Raw genomic sequence first — 25,610 nt, forward strand, 5'->3', positions numbered from 1 at the left:
GTATGTGTACATAAGCACACAAAAGAGCTCCAACCTGCCCTTCCCACATGGGCAAATTGCTGAGTAGCAGAAATTGATACAGGCATCTCAAAAAAATGAAACCTGAACTACATAAGGCCTGTAAAAAAATTTTAAAAATCTCTTTTTGGAGAGAACAATTGTATCCTTGTTCAGGAAATTACATTTATTGGGGGAAGGAAAGAAAAACCCCAAGCCAACCTTTTCTTTGCTTCCCTGCCCCTTTCCCGGTAGGATAACATCTTCCCTTATAGGAAGGGAGAAAACTAGGAAGAGTACAGTTTGCTCAACTGTTTTGCAGTGTTGGTAACTAGCTGAAGGTCTTTCTTCTCCTCTATATGACAATTTAGAGGAGTGGATGATGTCTGAAGAAAGTTTTCACAAAAATTTTATGAATGAGAGTACTAACAAAAAAAACCCCTGGTTAATTTAGTTGACTATTCTGCTGCAGGATGTGTCACAATACCTGACACTTGTTAGCATTAGCCAGTTGACTCAGAATGGAATTATTCACAGCACTTATGTCTTCTCTAAGAAAGGAAGTCTGAGAACATGAAGCCTACAGAATATTTTAAATTCATGCAGAACATAGCTGCCTAAAGGGAAGAACTCCTCAAATTATGGCTCCACTAACAAGACAAAACAAAAGATGGGCTACTAAGCCTTTTGTCTGCTAAATTTTTTATTCAAAAAGCCCTTACTTAGCTTCAACAACATCTTTGCCAAAGTCACTTGTGATATGTCATAAATACTTGGATATATCACAGCTCATGTTAATGGCAGATGACTCTCTAAATTACTTGTTATGTTTTTGGAAACGGAGGAGCATATACCCTTCTAGGGTCTAGAGTCTTTCCTCTCTTCCTACTATGGGATGCATTACTTGGGATTTGCCAGCTACTTCTCCTCCTGCAGTGACTACCAATAACTCTTCTACTCCCAGGGCTCCTGTGAGTCTCACAGAATTGTAAATTCATTTCATTTCCTGACCTACATTTAACAGAAATTCCTGTGTAAAAGGCGAGTCATCTTTTCATGTCTCTTCAGTAGCCCTGTGCTGCTTCCTACAATCTTTTCACTCCTTACTGCTCCTCTGTGCTGTATGTAGCTTCACTGTTGCAGTCTCCTAGCATCATCCACAACAACTTTATATTGTCTTCTCAATTTCTGTCTATTATCTACCCTCACAGAGGGCAATTATCTAGTCTCATGCTCAACTTCATGTCCACTATTTAGTAATCCGTATACCTTTCTCTACATCCCTATTTCTAAGTGATTGAGATTAAATACTAATTTAGAAAGGAATTATGTACACCTTGCTGAAGGTAAAATATCTTGTTCTTATTTTGCATAAGCATCCCATTCATCTGTTATCTATCATTTTCTGCCTAACACTGATTAGGACTGCAAAGGTGGAGAAGCAGAATCTTTGTTCTTTCTAATGCAGCACACACCCTGAATGCACCTTGAAAAACAGTTCCAGCTCTACTTGACAAGCTGAAAACTACTTGATACCTTTCCTTGTCTTGGAAGTGTTTTTGGTACTAAGTTTAAAGGCGTATTTCCAGGGAGTAATCTAAAATAATACAGAATAAAGCCAAGGCAAGTTGGTACACATTTTTAGTGAGGCTTTGTTCCCAAAGAACAGAAACACTTACTGTACAGACAGACTACCATTGATTTGGGGTATAAAACCTTCCCACACACTACACCTAGGTTATTCTAGGGGAGAAAATTTAGAGCTGTAAAGCTGCCTGTCACTTCAGGATTTCAGAAGTCATGACAGACTGCTTAAAAAAAAAAAATGAAAAAAAAGATTTAAAAAAAAAAAGGTAAGCTTGACGAGTACATAATAATCATAATGTTCCTGTTTCAATGCTGTAGCAGGAGAAGATGCTGCAGCTTGAAACTGAAGCCAAGGGAGAGCCTCTCCTAGCCAAGGGAGGAACTGGGAGCAGTGGTGAGGACCCTCAAGTATCAGCCATTTTTTTAGAGCACATGCCTCTAATTTCAGTGATCCTTCTAATTATTTGCCTATAAGTGAAGCAGCACTGTTAAAGCTTTCCTCTTCCTACAGAGGTACAAAGTGACATTCAGTTGTTCCTCTCCTCCTCCTCCTCCTGTAACATTTAAGAGAACAGTTCCTACTGCATGCTGTGAAAAATGACTGGCATTCAGTTGGACTCAGCACAAGAGAAGCCAGAGCTTGATTTTTCTTTTCTAGGACAGCCCTCCTCCATCTGCAGATGGAAAGGTTAGTTTTTTACAGGGATGCCACATTTAAAAGCCACTCCTCCTACAGTGTCATTGAAGACTTGCCAGAGAAAGGAAAGTCTCATCCTTTCGTTCTCATCACCTCCCTCCCCCCACAAACAACCAAAGGATGAAGCACAGCAGGCTCAATACCAGGCCACCTCATTTAAATACTGCTGCTTAAATGAGATTTAAATCAAGCTGCAATATAATTTTGTTTGAAAGCATTTTTTAGCAAGGTGACATTCCTACAAATACCATTAATCTATAACATTAATCTATATAATTAATCTATAAAGATCTATAATCTTGACCAATTTGCTCTTTTGGTCCCACATTTAAAATTCCATAAATGTTTTAAAACTGATTTTAGCTTTCATAGTATTATTTCTTGCTTGTGTCTTCATGAAATTGTCTGATTAAAAAGAAATTCAACGGAATCACTCTTTATCAAGAACAAAAGTTTTTGAGTAAATGTATTCATTCTGACAAATACTTTACCTCAAAATATCACACGCTGACTACTGGAATACCTATACATGATTATAAAAGGTTTTATTTCAGTCTTCCATTATAGAAACAGAGCCCCAGAGAAACTTTACCTAGTTGTCTGGCATATCCAGACTACAGATATTGAATGTTATCTCAAGTTTATTTGCTACGAAGTTCAACCAAAACCAAAGTTCAAGTATTAACGTTCCTGGTCCTTGGCCAGTTAGAATAGCCCTGCTCTTCTTATTTCATCCCTTAAGATACTATGTCTCTCTCAACCTTTGCTCACAGTACTGATGGCCAATCAATGCTAATATTAGTCCAATTATCTTTACATGAGGTACAGAAATTTTAGTTTGCCTATCCCTGATGGAAAAAAGCAGATGTGAACAACTGCATTCACAAGGATGCTAATCAACTGCACAACCACTAAACACTTCTACATGCCTGTTCTCCCACCATCTCATAGCAATGTAATGTTCAACAGTCCTTGGGTTAAAAATCTTCACATCATGCTTACTGCTCTCTCACCTGGCTTCTGTTCCTCTAGCTCCGACAGGCCACTTGATTATTCTTTCCTACATTAACTGCTTCATATTTGCTTTATTAAATTTTACACTGATTGCAGTTTATGTTCCTAATTCATCAAGATCACACTCCATTTAAACAGATTACTCCAGAGTATTCACAATGCTCCTCAATCTGCCCCAGAACAGATGTGTTCTGGTTTAGGAACTGAAACATCCAAATGTTAATTTTTTTTCCCTCTAAGACCTACAGGCAGCCTTTTTCACAAATGTACAGAACAGCGAAGGTGCTGGGGCTCAGGAGGTATTTTTATGTAGCAAGAATAAAGGAAGTACAAAAGCATTTCAGACACCAATATGAGCTACTCAGATGACAGGAGATAACAGAAATATCCTTTTGTATTCCAGGTGCTCTCCCCTAAACCCAACTGCACAGTGTAAACCACTAGTACCATCATGCCCACACAGGGGCACTGATCCTATACATGCCTATGTAGCTATAGCAAAAAGTGGATGGAAAAAAACCCCAACCCTGTATCAGAATCAACAAGGCCATATATGGACTTTTTTCATGATGGTGAATTTTTAGCTTTTTAAGCTTTCTATTCTTTATCAGCAAGAAAGAATTGTAGCATGCATGAGTTAATTCTCGTGTGAACACAGGGTTTCTCATTATCAGTGCTCAGTGTGCCAGGACCATTCCCACAACACACGCACCTCCCTCTCAAAGTTATTTCCTCACCAAGGAGCACGCAAGTATGCCACTTAAACACTCCATAAACTGCATTAGCTTTAACTCAGATTTTGTGTGGGTGTAAATGCAAACACAGATTTCATACATGGGAAACAGCAGAAGGTTAAAGAAATCTTGGTTATAAGCATACAAGATATACTAACAGAACAAAAGAGCTGGACTATAGGACTGAGATGTGCTCAGGAAACCATTTCACACAGAAAAAACTCCACAGAATTTTTCAGAATTTGCTAGATTTTAAAGAAATGGGAGTTGTGACTAGAAATCAAGAAGGGAGATAGTACTGAAAGACACAAGAAAAGAAAAGTTTAAAAAAATCAAAGAAAATTAAGTAGACTCTTAGAAAACCTTCAGAAATAGACAAATGATTCAGAGGTGTGTAAGAAATCAAGAAAGGGAACATGAGACAGCAGGATATTTCAAGGACAACTAGAATAAAGGAAGAGCTAAGGTTTAGCTTCTAGATGCATGGTATATAGCAGCAGCTTCAGTTTGCAATTCAAATTAATGCAAAACAGACATACAACCTGTCTGCAAGGGAAGGCAGGTGAAGATATTTTAAACAGCAAACACTCTTCTATTTTAAAAGTCAGCATATCCATTTTAGGCAAAGGCTGTCTTGCCTTCCTTTCAATCAAAGGCATTCTACCCTGGCTATTCCACAAGATGCCCCCAGTTGTCCCCTATTGCCCGGCAGCGTTGAAAACATCATTGCTTATACCAAACCAAAAAGACAATTAAAAGCAGTTCAAACTGAGATTTCACTCTATTCACTTGATGAGTAAATGTCTCTTACAATTTTAAGCTATTAAAGCTCAGAGGAGTTTTATTTAAAAGCAGTTTCTGAGATTCAACATCTAATGGAAAAGCAAATCCACTAGAACAACTGATTTGGGAGAGGCAATCAGTCTTAACTACTTAACATGAGTTTTATTTTCAGTATCATCCAGCTGAATTCAAAACCCTATATAACTCCTTCCAGTGGGAGTGTACTGCCTTACTTTCTGAAGTTACTCATCTCTGATAATTTCACACCATTCGTGCTCATTTTTATCTATGAGTAAAGCACTGTGTCCTGTCCTCAAGTCCCCAAAGACTTCTTTGCTCTTCAGTCTATGACTTCAAGGATTCAAACCTATGGAAGAAGCTTGATTCCCTCCCCAGCAGCTTTCCCAAGCAAAAGCACCTGCTTGTGACCTACTTCAGAAGTTTTTTGGGGTAAAAATGTAAGAGAAAGTACTTATTAAAATTTAAGAACAAGCTATGTGATACACACCTTGTGTACCATTAATCAGTGACATGAGGAAAAGAGTCTCAAAAGAGTTTGATTTACTTCTAAAAATCTAAGCCATTTTCAGAGCACTGCTGCCTTCATTCAGTAGAATGGAAATATTTTCCCCTATTGGTAATTGTATTAGCTTCTAAATCTGATTGAGTCTGGACAGTCTGCCCCCATGAACTGGCACACAGTACTGGGGACATAGATTCAGAAGAGATTAAATCAATACTTCCTCCAGGACTGAACAAATTAGTTTCAATCTTAAAGAGAAATGGAGGGGGGGAGGGCCAGAATACATGGTACATCACTGATTTAATATTACATAATACTGTTGTCCCTGAAGATCTTCTCAGTCTCGCTTCCAAAAGCCACAGCTAAGAAACTGAACTGCATCTCCAAGTCCTATACACAGCATGGTACATTTAAGAAAGAATCCGAGAGGTAGAGACCTGAATTCATCTTGAATAACTTGATGAGCACCTGAAAAGTATGTCATTGCCCTAGACTTGTTTTCTACCGAAAAAGAAGCACAAGAGACAATTCCAGACTAAATAGGTTGAATATTCAAAAATATTTGTGTTTCTTGCCACTCACAAGCAACACCAAAGTGCATGACTTAAGAAGCCTCAAAGTGTTGAACATAAGATGTTTTCACAGTTTACTGCAGTTTCAGAAAAGAAACTGGTCTCATAAAAACTTAATTAGAAAAACAAGGTACAAAATTGGGCTGCCACTACCATTTCCTGCACTGTCAGTAATTTTTGAATTATTCTGCCAGTATCAATTGCCTTTTGAAGGGCTGGAAAGACCTTGGTTCCTATAAATGCAAAGATTAGTTTTCAGAAAAGAACACAGCTAGTGACAGAATATTTATGCAGTTTACCCTCTCAGCATTCATCATTCATATAAGAATTTTCTTCTTCACAACAGCTTGACAAAAGGTATTGAATAGAAAACTAAGTGGAAAGAAACATGTAGGCACTAAATCTCAGGTAGCTGTTCAAACCTGGGTTTGATTAAGTTATTATCCTTTAGTTTATTAATTCAATGTTTTTCAGAAGAGGCACTGCCAATGTTTTCCAAGTGTTTATGTAAGAATTCAAGGCCCAACAATCCAAAGACAGAATATACAAAAATATTTACATTAAAAAGGAAATATTTAAGTTCTAATAAGCTACAATGCTTATTGTAGAATTTTTCCTATTAATAGTATAATTTAATTTCTCAGGAAAGAAACATGTGCTACAAAAAACTGCGAGAGGAAAATGTTGGGTTTTTTTCCATAGATGATGCTTAAAATTCTCCTAAATGGCTAGAAATTCTTAATCCTCTTGTAACAACTAGTTTTAGAAGGAACAGAAACAACCCAGCAAATCCAACATCCATTATGCTTTTTTACAGCACTATTACATCATACCGCTTAAGAGGAAGGAAATACACACTTTGCCAACAAAAAAAAAGCATTACTAACAGTAACAGCTTCAGAGAGTACAAATAAAATCATCCCAGTGAACACAACAGTTTGACAATACCTTGTAAAAATCTTCAAACCATCAAGCTCATTTGGTTCAGACAAAGCCATAAGGCAGGGGGAGCAGAACAGAGAAATTTTAGGATGACTACTGTTTGAAAGCATCACAAAAAGGTTAAAGGTTTCAGCTGTTCATAAAGAACTTATTTGGTCCTGAGGATTGTGTTTTACTGAGCACTGGAAACTCTTCTCCATGACCACCAGTAATCTCATGGCTTTCTCCACAAAGCAGTCATACAGCATCATCAGAGAAATCTGTAAGCACTTTTCCAAATTCTCTTCCATGAAACAATTAAAAAAAAAAAAAAAAAATCACAAACTCACCCCAACAAGATCATACAGCTGAGGATGTTTCCATTTGCTTTTCTCCTCCTTCCCTAATAGCCAGTAAAACACAAATCAGAACTTAAATGGCTAATAAGCTATTCTTGGTTACACTGCACATTTAAACAACAAAGCAAAGACCAGATGTAGAGAAAAAGGATGCTTATTCTAGAAATGGATAGTTCTGAATGACCACACCGTCTCCTTTCCACTGAGAAACACTTCCTTACACAATACGAAGCTCCACCTTGAAGAGTTAGAAATTACTCTTCCTTAAGAAGGGCTTCTGACAGTATATAAACTCTCTAAAGAGTATCCGAATATCTTTAAAGACACTAAGATCAACTTATGTGATATTTAACACATTCTGAAGCAGGTATGCAAGTTTTCAGTCTCATTCAACTAATAATAGCTCTCGTTTTGCACGGCACACAAGCCACTCCAAAGGATGCAGAAGATGGCGCCTTCTCTTCTTAATTTTCAAAGTCAGTCTACAGTTCTTGTGGGATGCCAGTTGGCAGCCATGGAAACTCCTATTGTGAGAAGCTTTTGGAGACGGAGCAACACAGTTGTCAGTCTCAGCTTAATGAGAACCGACCCTAGACAAATAAATGGACACACTGCTTTCAGCCTGGAATGGGCTTCTGTTCACTCCTTCACAGAGAACTTTATTCGAGTAACAATTAAAATTGTTAGTCAATGTCATAACATGACAATGAAACAGCCTATACAGAAGCACAAGAGTTCAAGGACCTCACCTCTAACACCAGGATAATACCAATTGCCGGCAAATTTTCTACCCTAGCAGAAATGATTTTAAACCAGTTTTTTATGCTTTTCTCAAAGTCTAATTTGTAGTGGAAGTCCACTTTTCTCAACAGTAATTGTAAGAATCTGCCAAGATATCCAGAGCCCATCACAACTTGCTGAGACAGGCAATTTTCACTCATTTTTTCACTCATTGATTTTTTGTTTGTTTTTCACACTATCATCTCTTCAAGAAGGGGCCTTTTCCTCAGTATTGAGGAAAAAAACCTCATCTTTTTAATCCTTCCCCAAAATCAGTTTCAAAACACAAGAGCCAGAAATGATACATCTTCCAGAGGGAAAAAAAAAGATTTTGATTAAATATACTGCAAGCAAGAAGGAGGGAAAGTGAAGTGCATTACAAGCTGAAGAGGTGCTCTTTGGGGTTTTTTTAATGTCTCTCACAGCTATATAACATGGTGGTCTGTCAGCACTGTGCAGACAAGGCCTAAAATTCATGGCTAATATAAGGAGCACAGGTATTTTCTGATGGGTATGGCCTTCCAGCATTCACATTAGAAGCCTTTTAGGAAAGAACAGCTCCTACAGTGTAAGCACAACAGATTTCAGGATCCCAGATGTCAGTCCAGTATTAAGGTACAACCTCAACAGCTGTTGTTTCCCTGTTAAAATGCTTATGTGAGCAGCAGAAGTCATTTTACTTAATGTTTTCTCACAGTTAGTCAGGCTCTGCACAGCAACACCTCACAGAGAATTCACCATGGTGCTCTGGTCAATCAACATCACCCATGTGCCTGTGGCTGGCAGGGAGCTCCAAGGCCTTCAACAAAAGAGAGAAGATAAAGTTGCTCTGCTGAGATACAGAAGATAAGATGCACACAACTTAAAATCTTTCCTGTTTTTGCAAAATGAAAAATGTGGACAATAAGTGCTATTTTGAGTGGATTGTAGCTACAACTTCACAAATAAAAAGAACAGGCACAACCAGCCACCCTTAAAATTAAATACACCTTCTATATTAAGAGTGGAATTGATTACAAATGCTGATGTGAATCAGAACTACGGGCACACACAAAACGAGTCGCTGCACATAAATTTTATTTTGGTTAACATTCCTTTTGTCTAGATTGTTGTACAATATACACTACCCAAACTCTGAGGTGAGAATGCCGTCCTGTGAATGATACCTACCTTCATTTATATAGGTGTTTCTGTACCAAGGACAATCCAGGTCTAGAGAAAGACATTTGAGATGTTTAATAGAGCCTACAAAACAGTACCTTTGGCCAGGAATTTACTGTAGAATACAGATGTTATTATCGAATATTTTTCACTTGTTAAGAACAAAACCATAAAAAAATACATGGTCATTTTAGGTGTAGGTGCAAACAGGTGCTTTTGCTGCCTTAAGAGAGTATTTTCTTAGAACAGTAGTATTCCTTTTTAAAAACGAAGATATCATGTGTCTTCAAAAAGAGAAGTCCACAGGAGAGGGAGTTTGTTTGCATCGTAACACAGCCAGTTTATAGCAGGTTTCCACTAAGAAACAAAAGCATATTACACTCAATGAAGAAGCTTTAAGCTTTCCAGCACTGTGATGTTCCCTTTCTTTGCAGCCATGATTCTTTAATCGCTATTTTAATGGCTTAAAGCAAGGTAATTGAGGGACATCCTATGCCTCACACATACTTGTGTAAGGTGTATGCCTTTAACTGTGACTGTATTTCATACCTGTAAAGGCAATTTGATTTGTGATAAAATATTTATTAGGAAAAAAAAAAAAAAACAAAAAGATAGTAACTTTTAGACCAGTAGCTCTGGCACTGACCATTTATCTGTCTGGAGTCAAAACAACAGCATAATCCATAAACTAAAAAATAATTTGCATGATTGCATCTTGTTAAGCTAAGCAAACCACCTGTTCAAATAAGTAGGTCCTATTATAAACCAGATGTTTGCTCTGCCAAAAGCAAATGGAGGATGTACATGGTAACAATGCACTGCTTTCCAACCTTTACTTTTTGTCAAAACATGCAAACTGTAAATACCCTGCGCAAATATACACATCATAACACTTCTAAAAATGGCACTGCTTCACAGTATTGCTGTTAAATGTGACCTTGATTAGTTTTCTCCCATTTTAGTCATCGGTGTTATTCTAGAAGTGCACCAAGCAAACAGAAACCAGAAAATAGCTTGCAACAAGGCAACTGGGCTCTATCTCTACACACAGCTTGTGTCCTCAATGTCTGCATTGTGTCCACACACTGCCTTTTAGAAGGCCATTTTTTTACGCACATCAAACTGAAAATACCACCTTCTGTTAAGGAAAGGTTAGGAATCAAATTGGAACACTGCAGCTACAGTAAAGCAAGACACATTTCAGTCATGAGAAAGTGTTTCCTCCCTGTGCAAGTACACAATAATATTAAAGGGTCAACACTCACAATATCTTTTCATGAACTTAAACATCAGGTTAATCTAAAAAGTTGAGTAGTGCTCATAGTAGGAGCATGCCCTCATTATCTGTATTCCTACAGGCAGCCATTACACCTACTCATTCTATTTTTATTTTCCTTACATAGCAAAGCTGGCAAGGAAAATGCCTCAAGATCTCACCCTGGAAAGCTTTTGATTTTGGGCTGTGCACATAAGACTGTTAAACACTTCTGAGAGTCCCACCATCTTCAAATGCATCAGTGTGGTACAGGGAAGTGACTATCTCTTTCTCTAGAGTACAAAGGCCCTTGTACCAGTAGAAATTAAGTATATCTATAAAAGTATACATAAACTATTCCAGACACAGTGTGAAACCTATCCAGCTCTGAGGAGTCATTAATAATTTAACTGCAGAAGTATGCTAAATGCAGGCCACTGATGTGCTTTACAGTCAGACTGCAGTTGTATATTGTGCCCTTTTTAGCACAAATTAAATGATATTCTAAAGCTTCCAAGACCTTGAAGTCAAAATACAGATTCTTTGTATGTTCTATAAGGAAATGCAAATAAGCCACTAGTCACCCTGTTTGTAGTAAGGAGAAACACTTTTTTTTTTTAACAAAACTAAAGTAATGCATGAAATCCAAAGTCAATACCCACCCAACACTGGAAAACATCAAGTTTTAGTCCCTGAACGGCCACTAACCCAGTGAGACAAGATTGGTTAATTTTGTTGGGGTTTGGTTTTTTTGAGGATTGCTTTCTTGTGGTTTTTTGTGAGTTTAGTTTGCTCTTTTTCTTTTGGTTTGGTTTTCCCCCACACCCCTTTCTTCTGCTATTCTAGAATTAAAAAGTTGAAATGACTACTACAACACACCTACTTAATCAAGCCCTGGAGTTCTAAGAAACACTCACATAGCATCATGTGCATCAAAAATTGCTAAATTTTCCAAAACCAAGAAGGAATTTTTGGGATGGAGAATCAACTGGATGTCAAAGGAGAGATTTCTTCCTAGCAATTACAACTTGCCTCAGACTCTGATTGTCTAAGTACTACCTCTCTCAGCAAGACAAGCTCTTTACATTGTCATCAAATTTTATAGGCCATCATTTAAATTCCTCTTATCTGAACAGAATATTTATTGACATATTTTAGAGATACAAATTGAAACATCACAACTAACAAGGCTGTTGGAGGAAGAGCATTTAAGCTCAGTTTTTCCATGTGTAGTGTCAGTATGGGACAACCACCTTACTTGGATGCCCAGCTAAGACTCTACTCCTGCTACTTTCTTTTTATTAGCCTTAGGCATCTAATGATAGTATCCAACAACAATATATGTACACACTGTCCAACTGCACTAACAACACAGGGGACTCATGTCAATTGTTGCTATGGAAGGGCAATTCCAGTGTTGGCCTCATAAAATAACTTAGAGATGACAGTACAGAATGGCCTGTCTCCAAGTTATATTCCCAAAGAATGATCCCTGGAGAGCTTTATTCTCTTATCCTTACAGTAAATTACTTTTTTTGACTCAGAATTTAAGATTTTATTGCTTTTTAAGTTAGCGATGAAAGATTTAATCATAGATTTGTTAGACTTAGCCCCTCAACACAGGCTTTTCCAGAACCTTCAGAGCTCCAGCAGGAGTCACAGTAGCAGTTCCCAGCTACAAATAGTACTGGAAAAATTGTGGATTTACCATGGATTTCCTCCTAGTAATAATTCACAGCTTGAATTTAGCAATAAAGAAATCTATCATTGTGTCCCCAACGCCATCTGGGAGATCAGGCTTTTGGCAGAGAAAAATGGAGCAGCAATTGCCTAGCGGCACAGGAAATCAATGACTTCCCCACTCAGGGCTGAGCAACAGGCTGCTCCTGCTGAGCATGGAGTCATTCATTTCCCTTTCTGCCAGCAAAGCTGCTTTGTACATGCCAACAGCAAAGTCTCTGTTACACCTGCAGGACACACACACCCCCCCTAGCAAGCTACACAATTTCATGCCTGTATCCAAAAGGGGAAGGAGCGTGGAGATGGCAGTCTCTTGGGAGAACTTCTGGACATGAGGGTTTCAGGCTACAAGGTAGGTAACAAGTGTCCCTGGTGTACCACTGATTTACACTCAAGTCAAAGCCCATGAGTTAACAAAGGATTCAATTGAACTATGCCAACGTAAGGGCCAAGAAAAGCTGGTCTTCCCTTTCATCCCAGCAGTAGGATAATACTAGATAATATCAGGAGTTAGAGTTCAAAAACAGGTGTAAAGGGGTTTTTTTGGTTTGTTTCGAGCACAATCATTAAAGGAGAGTTTCAAATACAAAAAGATAAAAGCGAGCACATCATCCAGGAGACAACAGTGGCATCCTTCCAGGCTGCACTTCTTCAGAGCTAAAGCACCAGTTTATTTACATATACAATACAAAGCATATGCAGCCCTTCTTTACTGAGAAGGTCTGCAGGAACCAGAATAATCATTCAAAATCTTCTGTCAATGTCATAGCAGAGACCACCACTGACCTCTGCAGATTTAAAATTTCAACACCTTCCTCCAATTTACTAGCCTTAGTGCGCCCTGGAGCATGAGGCAAGGTAAGGAAGGACAGGAGTTGAAAGTTTCCCCTGACACATGCTTCACCTTTGTTGCAGACAAAAAGAATTTCACATCCACATTTTGCTCCAGGTCAAAGTTCCCAACAAAGTCACAGTAAGGAGATCATTACAGGCATGTACACAGTCACCAAGAACTGTACTGCTGTGTGTAACTGGTGTCAGAGGTTACTGATACAAAACAGTAGATGGAAAGGACTTCTGGTCAAGCCAGACTTGGCCGTGATTTGAACCAGTGCTCTGAATAAGCAGCTTGTCCTTTAAGTAGCCCTCTCTGAGATCAGAGGGTACTGCTGTAGCTGTTTCCAGAACTGTGCCTGCACACCAGCCCCAGTAACTGCAGATATGTTAGGACATCACCAGATCTTGCTGAACATTTATTTACCTGTATTGGGCACATTTGGCAGCATCTCCCAAAAGCAACACTGTTTGCTGTGTATCTGTGAATCATTGAACCTAGAATCTGTAAAGCACAGCTATATTACAGCAGAAATATCACGGTCTCTAGCAGCTTCCAGCTTCTCAGGGAGACTTCTTCAGTTTAATAAGTTACATCTGTAAATGCAAATATCTGCCTTATTTCTCTAGAGTCACCATTGCTCTAAATCAATTCAGGTCATGCTGAAATTAGCCTTGCCCTTCACCAGGTTAAGAGCTTCTCCAGTTTTGCTATAATTAATACATGTCCATAGACAAATTACAAATAAAGTGAAAGACAAAAAAGAAGTGGGATTATTCTGTAATATATTTTTTCGTGTCCCTCTATCCCCAAGTTCAATAAGAAGCCTCTCAAAAATCTCGCTCTGCTGCAATTTCATAAGTCAGCAAAAAAGAGATGCTGCTTGAAGGTATTTCACAGAAGTAATAACATGTAACCTACAAGAGACTCCACAATAAATGTGAGCACCACACATAATCCTACCTGTTTTTCTGCAAAAGGGAAAAAAGCTCATTCATTTTCTAAGCTTGCACCTTCTTCATTGTCCACTTTAGGTGCAGTAAGATTCATCATTTAGTCACTCTGGACAGCAGTAGGTCTGCATTTATCATGGTGAAACACGTCCTCACTGTTTGTTCTTACAGTTTATGGAAAGCCAAGTACAATGACTCATAAAACTGCTGCAAGAAAAAGCTGAAACAAGTTAACAGAATGAGCTTCTCTTAAGTGACATCCTTCATCCTACATTTCCGGCGTGCAGAGCCAAAACCACATCACACTTTAAACTGAACAGATTTAGAGCTATTATTTATCATAAATGGCAAGACCATCACCAAGGCCAAGCAATGTTTCATGGTGTTCCTGAGCTGTTAACAGATCCTAAGTACACTATAAGCAGTAGAAGGCCTGGCTGTACCTTCTACAGCAAGTGGGATTTTTTTTTTCTGTTAATGTACTATTCTTTTCCTTTTGGAAAATTTTATTTTCTTCATGCTGAGAATGTCATCATGAAAATTCTTACCTGTTTTCCATCTAGTGTGTACAAGCGTTTAACCACCCCTGAATCCAGCTTGATGGCATCAGTTATATCAGTAAGAACCTGTTCAAACGAATGTGCTGTCTTCTTGTTGAGCAGAATCCGGACTGCTTTCCGTGGCTTCACTCCGCTCCTGATGATCGTGACCAGTTTAGGCCTAATGAAATCCTTATTCTCTTTTGCATCTGGAGTACCTCCTTTAGCAGTGGCAAGAGATGGCACTGAACGAGAAGTAGAAGTTGTCTTAACATTCACTGACCAGTTTGGGTTTACATTCTTTGTGTACTCCAGTTTCTTGAAGGGTTCTATGGAACCACATACATAACTTTCCCCTGTGGAAACAAAAGCAAAAGTCCAGCAAGTCAGATTGGAGAGGGGAAAAAAAAAGAAAAATGCAGGAAAATACAAAATCAAATCTTTCTCCAATTATTAAACATTATTCTTATCATTCTTGATCTACAGGGCATAAAGTATTGATCTCTTCCCTTCTCAGATGCTACTCACTATAAAATGAGATGCTACTCGCTATAAAATGATCTTTTAAAGATCACTCTTAAGCTAACCCTTCAAGAAATATTGCTACAAAAGTCCTTGAAAGCAACAGTTTTTTATCAGAAAACGCTATTTGCAGTGGCGATCACTGCTGTCAGTAAACAGTGTTCATATTTCACCAGCTGCCCAGCCCCAGCACATTATCACCATACTCCCCCAGCCTTCATGCTTAAATGGCCCTCTCCTAACAAAGCAGCAGGCCCCAAATACTTCAGAGGAAGTGATATGATATGACACATTACCAAAAAATATAGGCTACAAATAACTTTTTATACAAAACGTGGATGAAAATGTCATAGGAGATTCATTAACATTTGATTTTTTAAAGCTTTAGGCATCATAAACCCAGGATATGTATAGGCAAGAAACTTCCCTGTATTATTTACTGACTCAATACATAATACGTGGGGAAAGAAAGACAAAGAGTAGCAATTACAGACTTCTCATCACAACAAATTTACCATACTTAAAAGAAAAATAGCGGCTATTAGTTCCTCTTTCTGTTGGAGCACTATCTACAGTAAAATATTTTTGCAAATTCCACACCCACACAATTTCTGGGGAACTAGAAATCAGCCAGAAAGCCCAGCACCCTGTAGATTAGCACCTGAATCCAGTCCAGCTGAAGGCTGCTGCATAAGGGGCACCTGCTTGGGTGCTCCCAAACTCTCCCTTGAGCTTGATTGTGTGGCTGTCCTGGTAATAGCACTGGATGAGTTGGATCAGCTCAGTGATCTGACTGAACATACCAAAGATGCTACTAATTTTGCGGCATCAAGCTGATCCAGTTCATCCTCTGTCTGGGGAAAAACAAACAAACCAAACAAAAAATGTCAAAGAAACCAATACTAGATCCAGCAAGACCACACCTTCTGGCAGCCTGCAGTCACATCACATATAATGCAAAAATCCTATCCTGAAAAACACCACAGAGACATCTGAGATTTTTTAGTTCTTCTGGGTTCAAGAGTTCAGTGTATGCTAACAGTACAGAGGTCTTCATGTCAGTAGTTTAGCCTGGGGTAATAAAACAGAACCAGGAAAAAAAAACTCAGTGATGCACCTCCTATGCTAAAAAGCATGTAAGAACCAAAGATATTCTTAATGATCCCTATCCCTAAAGAAAGAGGATTCACAGTTCAACCACTAAAAGAAAAGTAAGTATTTAAAATTTACTTCTGAACAGGAATTTTAAGGTTTCAAGACACCTAACCCAATTCCACAGATATTGCAGCACACAAGGAATGCAGGCAGATACACAGAGTCACCATATTTAGAAACAGAGGCAGAGAACACCAGGACTTGAGGCTTGGATAGGCACTGTATATGTATATGCAAGATACATAGATAGATATGTAAATGGAAACATCAGAACAGAAAGGCTCAGCTACAGTAACGAGTGGTCAAACAGTGCACATTCCCTTTTATCCATGTCCCTGTCCAGTGGTTCTAGTATTAGTTACTCAGTTACTGCCAGGACAGAATGTACGCACAGAACCACATCCACAAAATTAGCAAGTTTTAAGGGAAAAAAAAAGAAATCCTACTATGAGTAAGAATGCTCTCAATACAATAAATACCTGCTGTATAAAATAATTTGCAGAAGTCTGTTTTATAAATTTTTAAACAAAATTGATTCTTGTCTTCATTTGTGTTTGCTTTAAGATGTAAAATCCACCAGCAAACCCATTTTATTTTGTGAGGGGGAATATAAATTCTGGATTTTCAGGCTCAGTCCTACTAGGGAAATTGTTCACTTCAGTTGCACAAAGTAACATTTATTTAAAATCAAGGGTTCAAATTAAAACTCACTTCTCAAAGGGTAGGCTCATAAATAAATGGCGATACACAGTGTACTCAGAAGATTTACATTTAGTTTATGAAGAACTCCTTGTTTTCCCTTCTTGAAAGGACAGCATTCCACATGATTTTTAATATCAGCTATATTTAAAGGTCAGCTGAATTCCTTGTAGCATTTAACTGTACATCAGCTCTTCATTGCAAGACAAAATTTATATGAATGATCATAAAAAAAAAGGACCAACAGAATCACTGAAGGTTTGGGATTGTTTAAACATCAGCATTTTTACCCTTTCCTCATTTCCAACAGTACTATATTACATGAATAAAATATTTACACCAAAAAAAAGTTTTTTCCCTTCAAGAGGCTCATACTTAGCTACACAACATCTTGAAGGCAGAGCATCCAAGGCCTTCTAAGATGAAATATCTTCAGTAAGAACTATTTTATATATGTCAACAGAAACACAGACACTTCTCCCATAATGTTGTTATTTAAAACTATTTTAGATGTTAGACAGGGACTGCAATTCTCATACATGCTGGTCCTAAGTGTCAGGCCTGTAAGAATAAAAATCTTTAGCACCTCTGGTGTTTGTATGCAGAAGAAATCTCAAAGAAAAGGACAAAAGGTCTCCACCTAGATTTTCATTCTCGCTTCTTTTTCACCAGCACCTTCAGGAGAGAAGACTGCAAAGAAGTTTCACAAGGGGCATGACACACAAGCCCAATAAATCCATCTCCTGCTTTAGCTTTTGCTTCCTCATCATCAGCTTTGACTAACTGGCAGCTGGAAGAAGAAAGTAACAATCTCCAGACACTAGATTCATAACAGAACAAGTGTTGAGAAAGACTCCTTGCAGAAACTGGATTAAGCAAAAGGCACAGACAATACAGCCCATTTAAAAGTGTCAATTGGATTGCAGCTCCCCAGGAGAGGGGAGCAAGTGTTTCACAGTGCAGTCAGCTGTCACTAATGGAATTTTGACTCTTGATTACTGTATCAATAGCCATTAGGAAAAGGGGAACACCCAGCTGTTTTGGGAGATCTGCCATCTAGGGAAAAAAAAGTGATTACTACACCTTAGAAAGTGTCCCTTTCCTGATAGCTTCTTCACAGCAACAGTGCAAATGAAACACACACCGCTTGAACCCTTCAAAAAAGATGCACTGCACTTGTTGGTCAGTTTCAAACCAGTAACCCTACAATTTAAGCTGTATAAATGCCCAACACTTCGGAAAATACCATGTAGAACAGCTAAAACAAATCTTAGCATTGAGAAAATATTCAGAAAGCTAATCATGTCGAAGGGCAGATCCCAAAACATTGTTTATGCTTAAAAAAACCCAAAACCTACTACCTGCAGTTATACACCTGTCAAAACTCAATGCAGCTGAACCACCAGAGACATGCAACACTGGAGGATAGTTCTTATAGGTCACAACTGAATTCCAAGACATGCTTCATTTATTAAATATTTAATTTTAAAAAATAATATCTGTGTACAAAGTGGTTGTTATGCAGACACTGAATCACTGTACATAAGTACTGGAGTTCTCTTGATGCAAGTCTCTCCCTCTTTGGCACACTGGTACTAGCAGTAAGTATGTTTTCTTCAGCTTGCTGATATTCTCCCTGTAAGAACAACCAAGGCATCATCTCTTAAAAAGATTTTTTGTGTTGCTTTTCTGTGCTTAAGGTGACTTGGCCTAAAATGACTTCATGTGGAAGACAGCTGATCTTAGGTGGAAACCCTGGAGAAGAAAGAGAGAACCTGTTTGAACCACACAAGCAGAGAGGAAACACCAACCCCTCTTTGTGGAGGTCAGGACTTGCCAATTTATGGAAAACAGGTTTGATTCCTTGGACTAGAGTATATAGTAGGAATGGAAAGTTAATTTATTAATTAGCAGTGATTTATTGGGGTCCACTTCCTCAAGGGATGGGGCAAGAAATAACTTAAGACAACAGGGAAGGGACTGGCACTCCCAGTACCCCATGCCTAGGCATACCTGCCTTTCTTCCCTTCTACGCTTTGGTTATCCATACAAAAGGCAGAATCTCAATCTCTCAGGAGAAAGGACACAGAATTCTGACTGTGCCTCACCACACAGAGCAGATTGCAAAAGGAAGATGACCTGAATCAAATAAATTACTGATACTTGATAGCTCCCAAATGTCTTAGTTAATAGAACAATAACCTACTTTAACTACATTGCTGCTGCCTTGTCTTTCTGCAGGGTCAGAAAAAATGCAACAGGGCAAAAGAGATGGAGCCTCTACAGGAAATAAATCTGACCTACACATGTTCACCTAGCAATCAGATGCACCAGAAACTTTAAATCAGATCTCCTCTGACCTTTGAAAGGACTTCTTTCCCAAACTTACTTTATTCTCGGTTCAGACTAAAAAGTTTTTTTTTCCTCATCAAAACCCAAATAAAAATACTTCCTCTCCCTCTGCCCCCTCAAATTTCTGCAGTCTTGTTACAAGTAAGATAGGCACTGTACACACTTAAAAAAACCCCACCAAAAATAATGTAAAGCACCTAGAATAAGAAACCACATGGACTTCCAAGAAGCTGTTAAGCAAGACACAAAGATAACCAACGGGCTAATGGATGAACAAAATAATCAAATAAGCAGTGCCAGAACAACCCTCTACTATTTTATGCAACAGGATCATTCAGCTGTTTGTTTGTTAAACAATATAAGGATTGCAGCCATTTCTGCCACAGGATTCAGTCCAAGTCCTTAAATTTGATAGCCCTGGATCAAGTCCATGGTAAATATCCAGTGTAAATTTAATCCTACAAACAAATGTCCACATAGATTCAGCTCTACAAACATTTAAACAGATACTTTACTACTATTATTTTGATAGCACATTACACATGCATATGAATCTTTCCAGCCCATCAATTCCCAGCTCAATGCTGAGGTAGGCATGACATAGAAGAAAGAAGTCATTAGCTCCAGAGAGCATCAGAGACCACATCAATCAATTCCTACAGTCTGGCCTGGCAGGGCTTCTCCCCAACAACACCGGAGTGGTTCGCAGAGTCAGGAAGGCAGCAGGAATACTGGCAAGGAGAGGGAGAAACTGAGATACGAGAAATGAGGTGACAGTAGGAGTAGCAAGACCCATATACAAAACAAGTCAGGAACACTTGCAGCCCATCACTCCAGCAAGGAGACGCTGCCTCTTGAACCCTCCATTGGCAGGCAGCTTCTCTGCTGCTCTGAACACAAACTGCCTGCCTCCATCACGAGAGCCTTCCCGCAGTCCTCATGTGACCCATCATCTCCTCTGCCCTGTAGCGAGGTTCACATCTCCCAAGAGTTATTAGCTGGTTACAGCTATCACTGGATTTTAAAGCTGGTATATCTGCATCCTTTCAAAGTGCTCCTTCAACAAGGTTTGCAGCTCTGAGGTAATCCCTGAGAGACATTCATTTTTCTTTTTCAGATTATTCCTTAAAACTATTTTTGCCATTATGTCTACACAAAATGTGCATGCACAGATAGAAGTCTTTAGAATCGTTTGGCAGTGCACCCAATATTGACATGTGACAAAACTGTTTCCCAGGATGATCTCAGCCTTGTGGTCTGAGGTTTTCGGTTTGTCTTTGACTGCCAGTTCTCAGCTGCAGGGTTCAACTTTGTGGTAGGTATTGTGGAAACCTAAAAAATCAATTCTGATTCATATCCAAGACTCTGAGGCAATATTATAATAAAAATTAATGAGAAAGGGATGCAGTTCTGGCTATGGATTGATTCTGTGGTCTCTGTTCCACATAGCAGGACCCTAGGAGTAAAAACTGTAAATATTCTTTGTTTCAGAGTTATCCTGCAATGTTCATTAGTAATTTTGGGGATAAGACCAATGACTCCACCTCTGCCTTCAGCTTTAAGGATGATACACTTTTGGAGAAGCAAAGTCCTTTCCTGATACTTCCTTTACAGCTAAAAAATTTAGCCTTTAAGAGCAACTTCATCTTTATTGTTTCTATACGCTTTGATTACATGTCATGCCTAGGGAGTAAAGTCATGTCACATTCCATTCTTTAAAGGTAAGAAGGTCCTAACATCAGGGCTGACAAAAAGAAGGAACCTGAATCCATTGCATTATTTCCTTCCTGTAGGGTGACGGAAGTTACAGACTGAAAGTTTTCACAACAGTACATATCCCCTTGCTATCAAATTCCAACAAATCTCACATGCCCTATGTCTTAAGAAAAACAAAAACAACCAAACAAAAAGATGAAAAACAAAAACAAAAAAAAAGCACCAACCAAAAACCAAAATCAATCAAACCACAAAACCCACAAAATCCCCACACCCAGGGAAGACACTACTTTCAAATAAAGAGAAAACATGTCCATGCATCTCAAAATAATCTACAGCACCAGCACACAGCCATGCCAGCTTTGAATTGTATGCAGAATGAAACTAAATATAACTGAAGCAAAACAGCTCTTTTACAATCTTTTTCCTTTGGGACTATCTTTCATGCAGTTCTGTGTATTTAGCTCTGGGATGAAAGACAGTGGCTGCTGCCTCATTTCCCCCAAGAGCCTCTCTGTCTTTATGTATCGCATGAGAAGGTAAGAGTACAGGAACTTCCCCACAGGCATAAAGACAAAAACCAACTCTAAAAATCAAGGCTTTATACATTTGCCTTACAATGCAATCACCAAATCAATACCCACCCCCCCCACCCCCCCCAATCACATAAATTCATAACAGTCTCAATAAATTAATTAGTGAATTCACACAGGAAGGGAATAGTCTCACCACGAAGAAAGCAGTGCTTCGTATTTCAGTAGTTGGAGCACAAATGTCATTTGGCAAGAGGCAAAAATCAAGTCATTTTCCAGCTATTTAAACACAAAGCACAGCTTCAAGCTAATTAATGCTGTACCAGACTAGCCAAACTCTAATAAACTTGTATAGTAAAGAGTGGAAGGGGCTTATGCAAAAACCATCATTGAGCTAATAATATACGAACCCATGCTCCACTGTGAAGTTCTACAAGTGAAACAACCCACCCTGCAGTTTTATACAAATAAACAGAAGCCCCTTTTCAGATGGAATAAGGATGTAGCTCTCTTCTTCCACACAAAGACTGACTTCTGTAAATCCAACAGTCTTAACAGCACAAGAAAACAAGACTGTCCTCCTTGAACTATACCAGGAAGGGAAGATGTATTCATTGAAAGGGTAAGGAATAAAGTCCCACAGGATGAAAAGGAATCCCAAATGCCTTCTTTAAAATAAACCTAGGCTCTTGCACTGTCATTAATTTTGACTGACTGATTAATAACTGGTATTATTCTTCTCTAGGATGCCAAAATAAAGCAATCTTGCAGGTTGCTGAATTTATTTCTGAATTCAGTTCTTTCTTTTCAAAACTGGTTCTGACTGGCTGCAAAAGGACTGTGTAAATCAACATTAACATCAGTGAAACTGCTTCTAGTTGTGCATATCAATCAAATAAGCAAATGAACAAAAACTGCTTTCAAACAGATGTTGATTAATATTGGTCTTTCCTCCCACAAATTGATTTTCTCTACCAATTAAATCCTGTCCTGACAAACATAGTTTTAACTCTGCCCTGAAACTCATAACATTGCTCCTAAGACCAGTTTCCTTTCCATTTCACTACACCTCTTGGTCCTAACTCCCAAACCTGTTACACAGACAGGCAATCCCACCCCTTCAATTTCCTTTCTGGAGCATCTTCATGTTGTCCACTACTTTCTTTTTTACACATGGAAGATTATCAAGAATATCAGATTCCCAAAACCTAAAAATTGCTTTCCTCTGCAATGATATGAAAAGGAGACAACCCAATGGTGGCTAAACACCTACATGCAAAGGTGTGCTCCTCCTTCCGGAGCCACATTTGGCATGACCCTTTTATTCTTCTCTCTCCGTATTAGCCTTCTTCTGATCCTCTCATTACATCCTGATACTGCAAGTTCTCTCACCTGGTGCTAAAAATGAAACTCACATAGAAATTACAATCTCTGTTACAACTCCCAATTGGCTGTCCAGTGGCTGTGTATCCATCCTTTACTGGTTTGCCCGTGGCACACTGGGGCCAGGGGATGGAAGCAAAAATGAAAGAATTGTTCCACCTTTATTTTCTTGGAACACAGTCACGCACCTGCATTTAAACGTCACAGGTAAGAAACACTCTCATTTATGGCCATGTGATAGTCAATGCCTTCATACTTTGTACATTCTGATGTTTTACACCAGAAACCCACTGCAGTCCAGAAGCACTTCATGATGGAAAAGCTACTTTAACTATTTGTAAAACTTGTGAAAAGTACTATTAATTTTTTAAGCTTAATATTCAAACTGATTAATGCTGACAGCTTCTCTTGCCAACAGAACTATCCCTGAAGGAGTGATGAAGTCGTTGTCGATGGGCAAATTAACGACTGGCATGTCTGACATTTAACAGTGACCAAGAACTGTCAGTTCTGACCAAATCACTGGTGATGGATTATCCTGCAGGTACTTGAGCCTTATTTACAAACAATGTAAGATCTCTACAACTACCTGAAAGGAGGTTGTAGCAAGGTGGGTGTTGGTCCTCTCCTTACAACAAGCAATAAGACAAGAGGAAATGGCCTCAAGTAGTGCCAGAGGAGGATTAGATTGGGTGTTAGGAAAAATTTCTTCACAGAAAGGGCTGTCAAGTATTGGAACAGGCTGCCCAGAAAAGTAGTTGAGCCACTAGCCCTGTAGGTTTTTAAAAGATAGGCAGATGAGCAGACACTTAGGGCCATGATTTAGTGATGGGTTAAGATTGGCAGTGCTGGGTTAATGGCTGGACTCAGTGATCTTACAGGTCTTTTTCAACCTTGCCAATTCTATGACTGGGCAAAAGGAAAATACTACAGAGGGAAAAAAGCTCACAATATACCCCAGCTGAATCATGGCTACAACATAACTCTTTTAACAGGTTGCCAACATTTATGCCACTCAATGAGAGGCTAGTATTTTACTTAAGGCATATTTACCTGTAGAGAAGAGATAGACCTCTTCACTAGCTAGAGACAGACTTAGAAAAAACCAAAACCAGAACCACCTGAACTGAATTTCACATAGGTTTCATTAGCACCACTGACCTTTTGAAGTTTAACAGACTAAACTTTCATTGGCACTTGACCTTGCATCTTTATGAAATGAAGTATTAGATGTAATCTTCAGGATCTAGGACTATCAACACTATGTTGAAAGGAAAAGGTCAGACACATTCAACAAGACGGAAGTAAGTAGCAAGGCAACAATATTTCAAGGCATCATTTAAGATATTGAAAATTCTATTCAGACCATTGAAAAACCCTTTCTTTATCAATAAGAACAATACCATTACCTATTTTTGAAAGATTTAACAGACTAGACAAAGGCTGACTCAAACTTAACTTTATACCTCCAGATCTTACAGCTCACCTTCTACTAGCTGGTCCAAGGAGGAAATCTTCTTGGAGCCATCAATTGTGTAGATTGTTCTCACTCCCTGGGGCAGGTTCACATTGTCGGACAGAGTTCGGGTCAGATCAGCCAGGAGAGCTTCAAAGGACCTAAACCGGTCAGGGGAGATGGCATAAACAATCCCTTTGAAATACCGGTCTCCATTACGATAGAAACGAACTTTCTTGGCTTTCTTCTCAGAACTCAGGGTCTGTAGAGTACGGGTTCGGTAAAAGCTGCAGTGGGCACTGTGAGTAGGGCTGGGTAAACCATTCACCCGGGACCCTCTACCATACCGCTGCGCTTTATCACGCTCATCAAAATGCTCCAGCTCCATATCTCTCCCAAGGGACATCTTGAAGTTCAACCTAAGGAATGCACAAGAGGAGAGAAAAAGCTTAAGAAACTTAGAAGTTTTAAGGGAGCTCAATTTAAGACTTCCTATTCTATACAAGGCCCATACAGAGGATTACTTTCTAGGTTAAGAAAAATGTTTGAATATAACCATGCTACATTCATATGGTCATTTTACAGATAAGCCTCTTGCCATGCCTTAAGAACTACATTTAAGTTAGACATCACAACAATGTCACTCATGAACCCAAATGCTAACGATATGCAAGCACTGAGAAGTGTTTGTTCAAATTCAGTAACTTGGAAACTGAGGTGACAAAGCTGACCTACTGGAAAAAAGGAACAAATGCATCAGCTTTCTACTTTTTCTCATGTTATATTCAGGTGCTATTTGAGTCTCATCTACCTTCTAGACTGTTTGCCCCCACCAAACTCTTGGTTTCAACTGTGATCTCAAGACGTGTTGTTTCAGAAGGGCAGCCAGTCCCCAACAACAAAGCAATTAAGAAATCTTCAGAGGAATAGATCTGGCAGGTTGGCCTGAGAATCAGGACTATCACACCTAGTGGGTCAATTCCAACGTTAAAAACTCCCTGCATGTTACAATTACTGGTTTCCTCGTGGCCTAAGCTTTGTAATAAATTACTTTAGTTGTCCTTGGGCAAATGCCTTACATACTCTTAACCAACAAAAGGGCTCAAATGGCATGAAGTTAAATAAAAAATATATTAGAGGGAGACAGTGTTTTTCAATGAACAAGTTACTTCAGTGCTCTGTAAGACTTGCAAGATATATTATTTATATCCTAGCCTAATATTCAAATTGGTTAAGGCCAACAGCTTTTTTTGCCATCTCCAAAGGAGTGATAAAATCAGTCTCATTGAGCAAATCAGCAATTGGTGTCTCCCATGCTTGACAGTGAGAAAAACCTGTCAACCC

The 25,610-nt window shown here is 38.8% G+C and overlaps 1 protein-coding gene across 2 annotated transcripts in view; it reads right to left on the reverse strand.

Annotated features, from left to right (window-relative positions):
- The window catches only part of DCLK1 (doublecortin like kinase 1), a gene marked incomplete at both ends in the record, with an annotated part of 229,957 nt that extends 205,285 nt beyond the window's left edge, over positions 1–24,672 (reverse strand). For both annotated transcript variants that reach the window (XM_082279245.1, XM_082279246.1), the window contains 2 exons: positions 14,460–14,806; positions 24,297–24,672. In XM_082279245.1, the coding sequence (XP_082135371.1) occupies positions 14,460–14,806; positions 24,297–24,672 (723 nt within the window). The remainder of the gene's footprint in view (positions 1–14,459; positions 14,807–24,296) is intronic.
- Positions 24,673–25,610: the final 938 nt, after the last annotated feature.

This window comes from Coloeus monedula, assembly GCF_965178545.1.
Source record: "Coloeus monedula genome assembly, chromosome: 3".
NCBI classification, from domain to species: domain Eukaryota; kingdom Metazoa; phylum Chordata; class Aves; order Passeriformes; family Corvidae; genus Coloeus; species Coloeus monedula.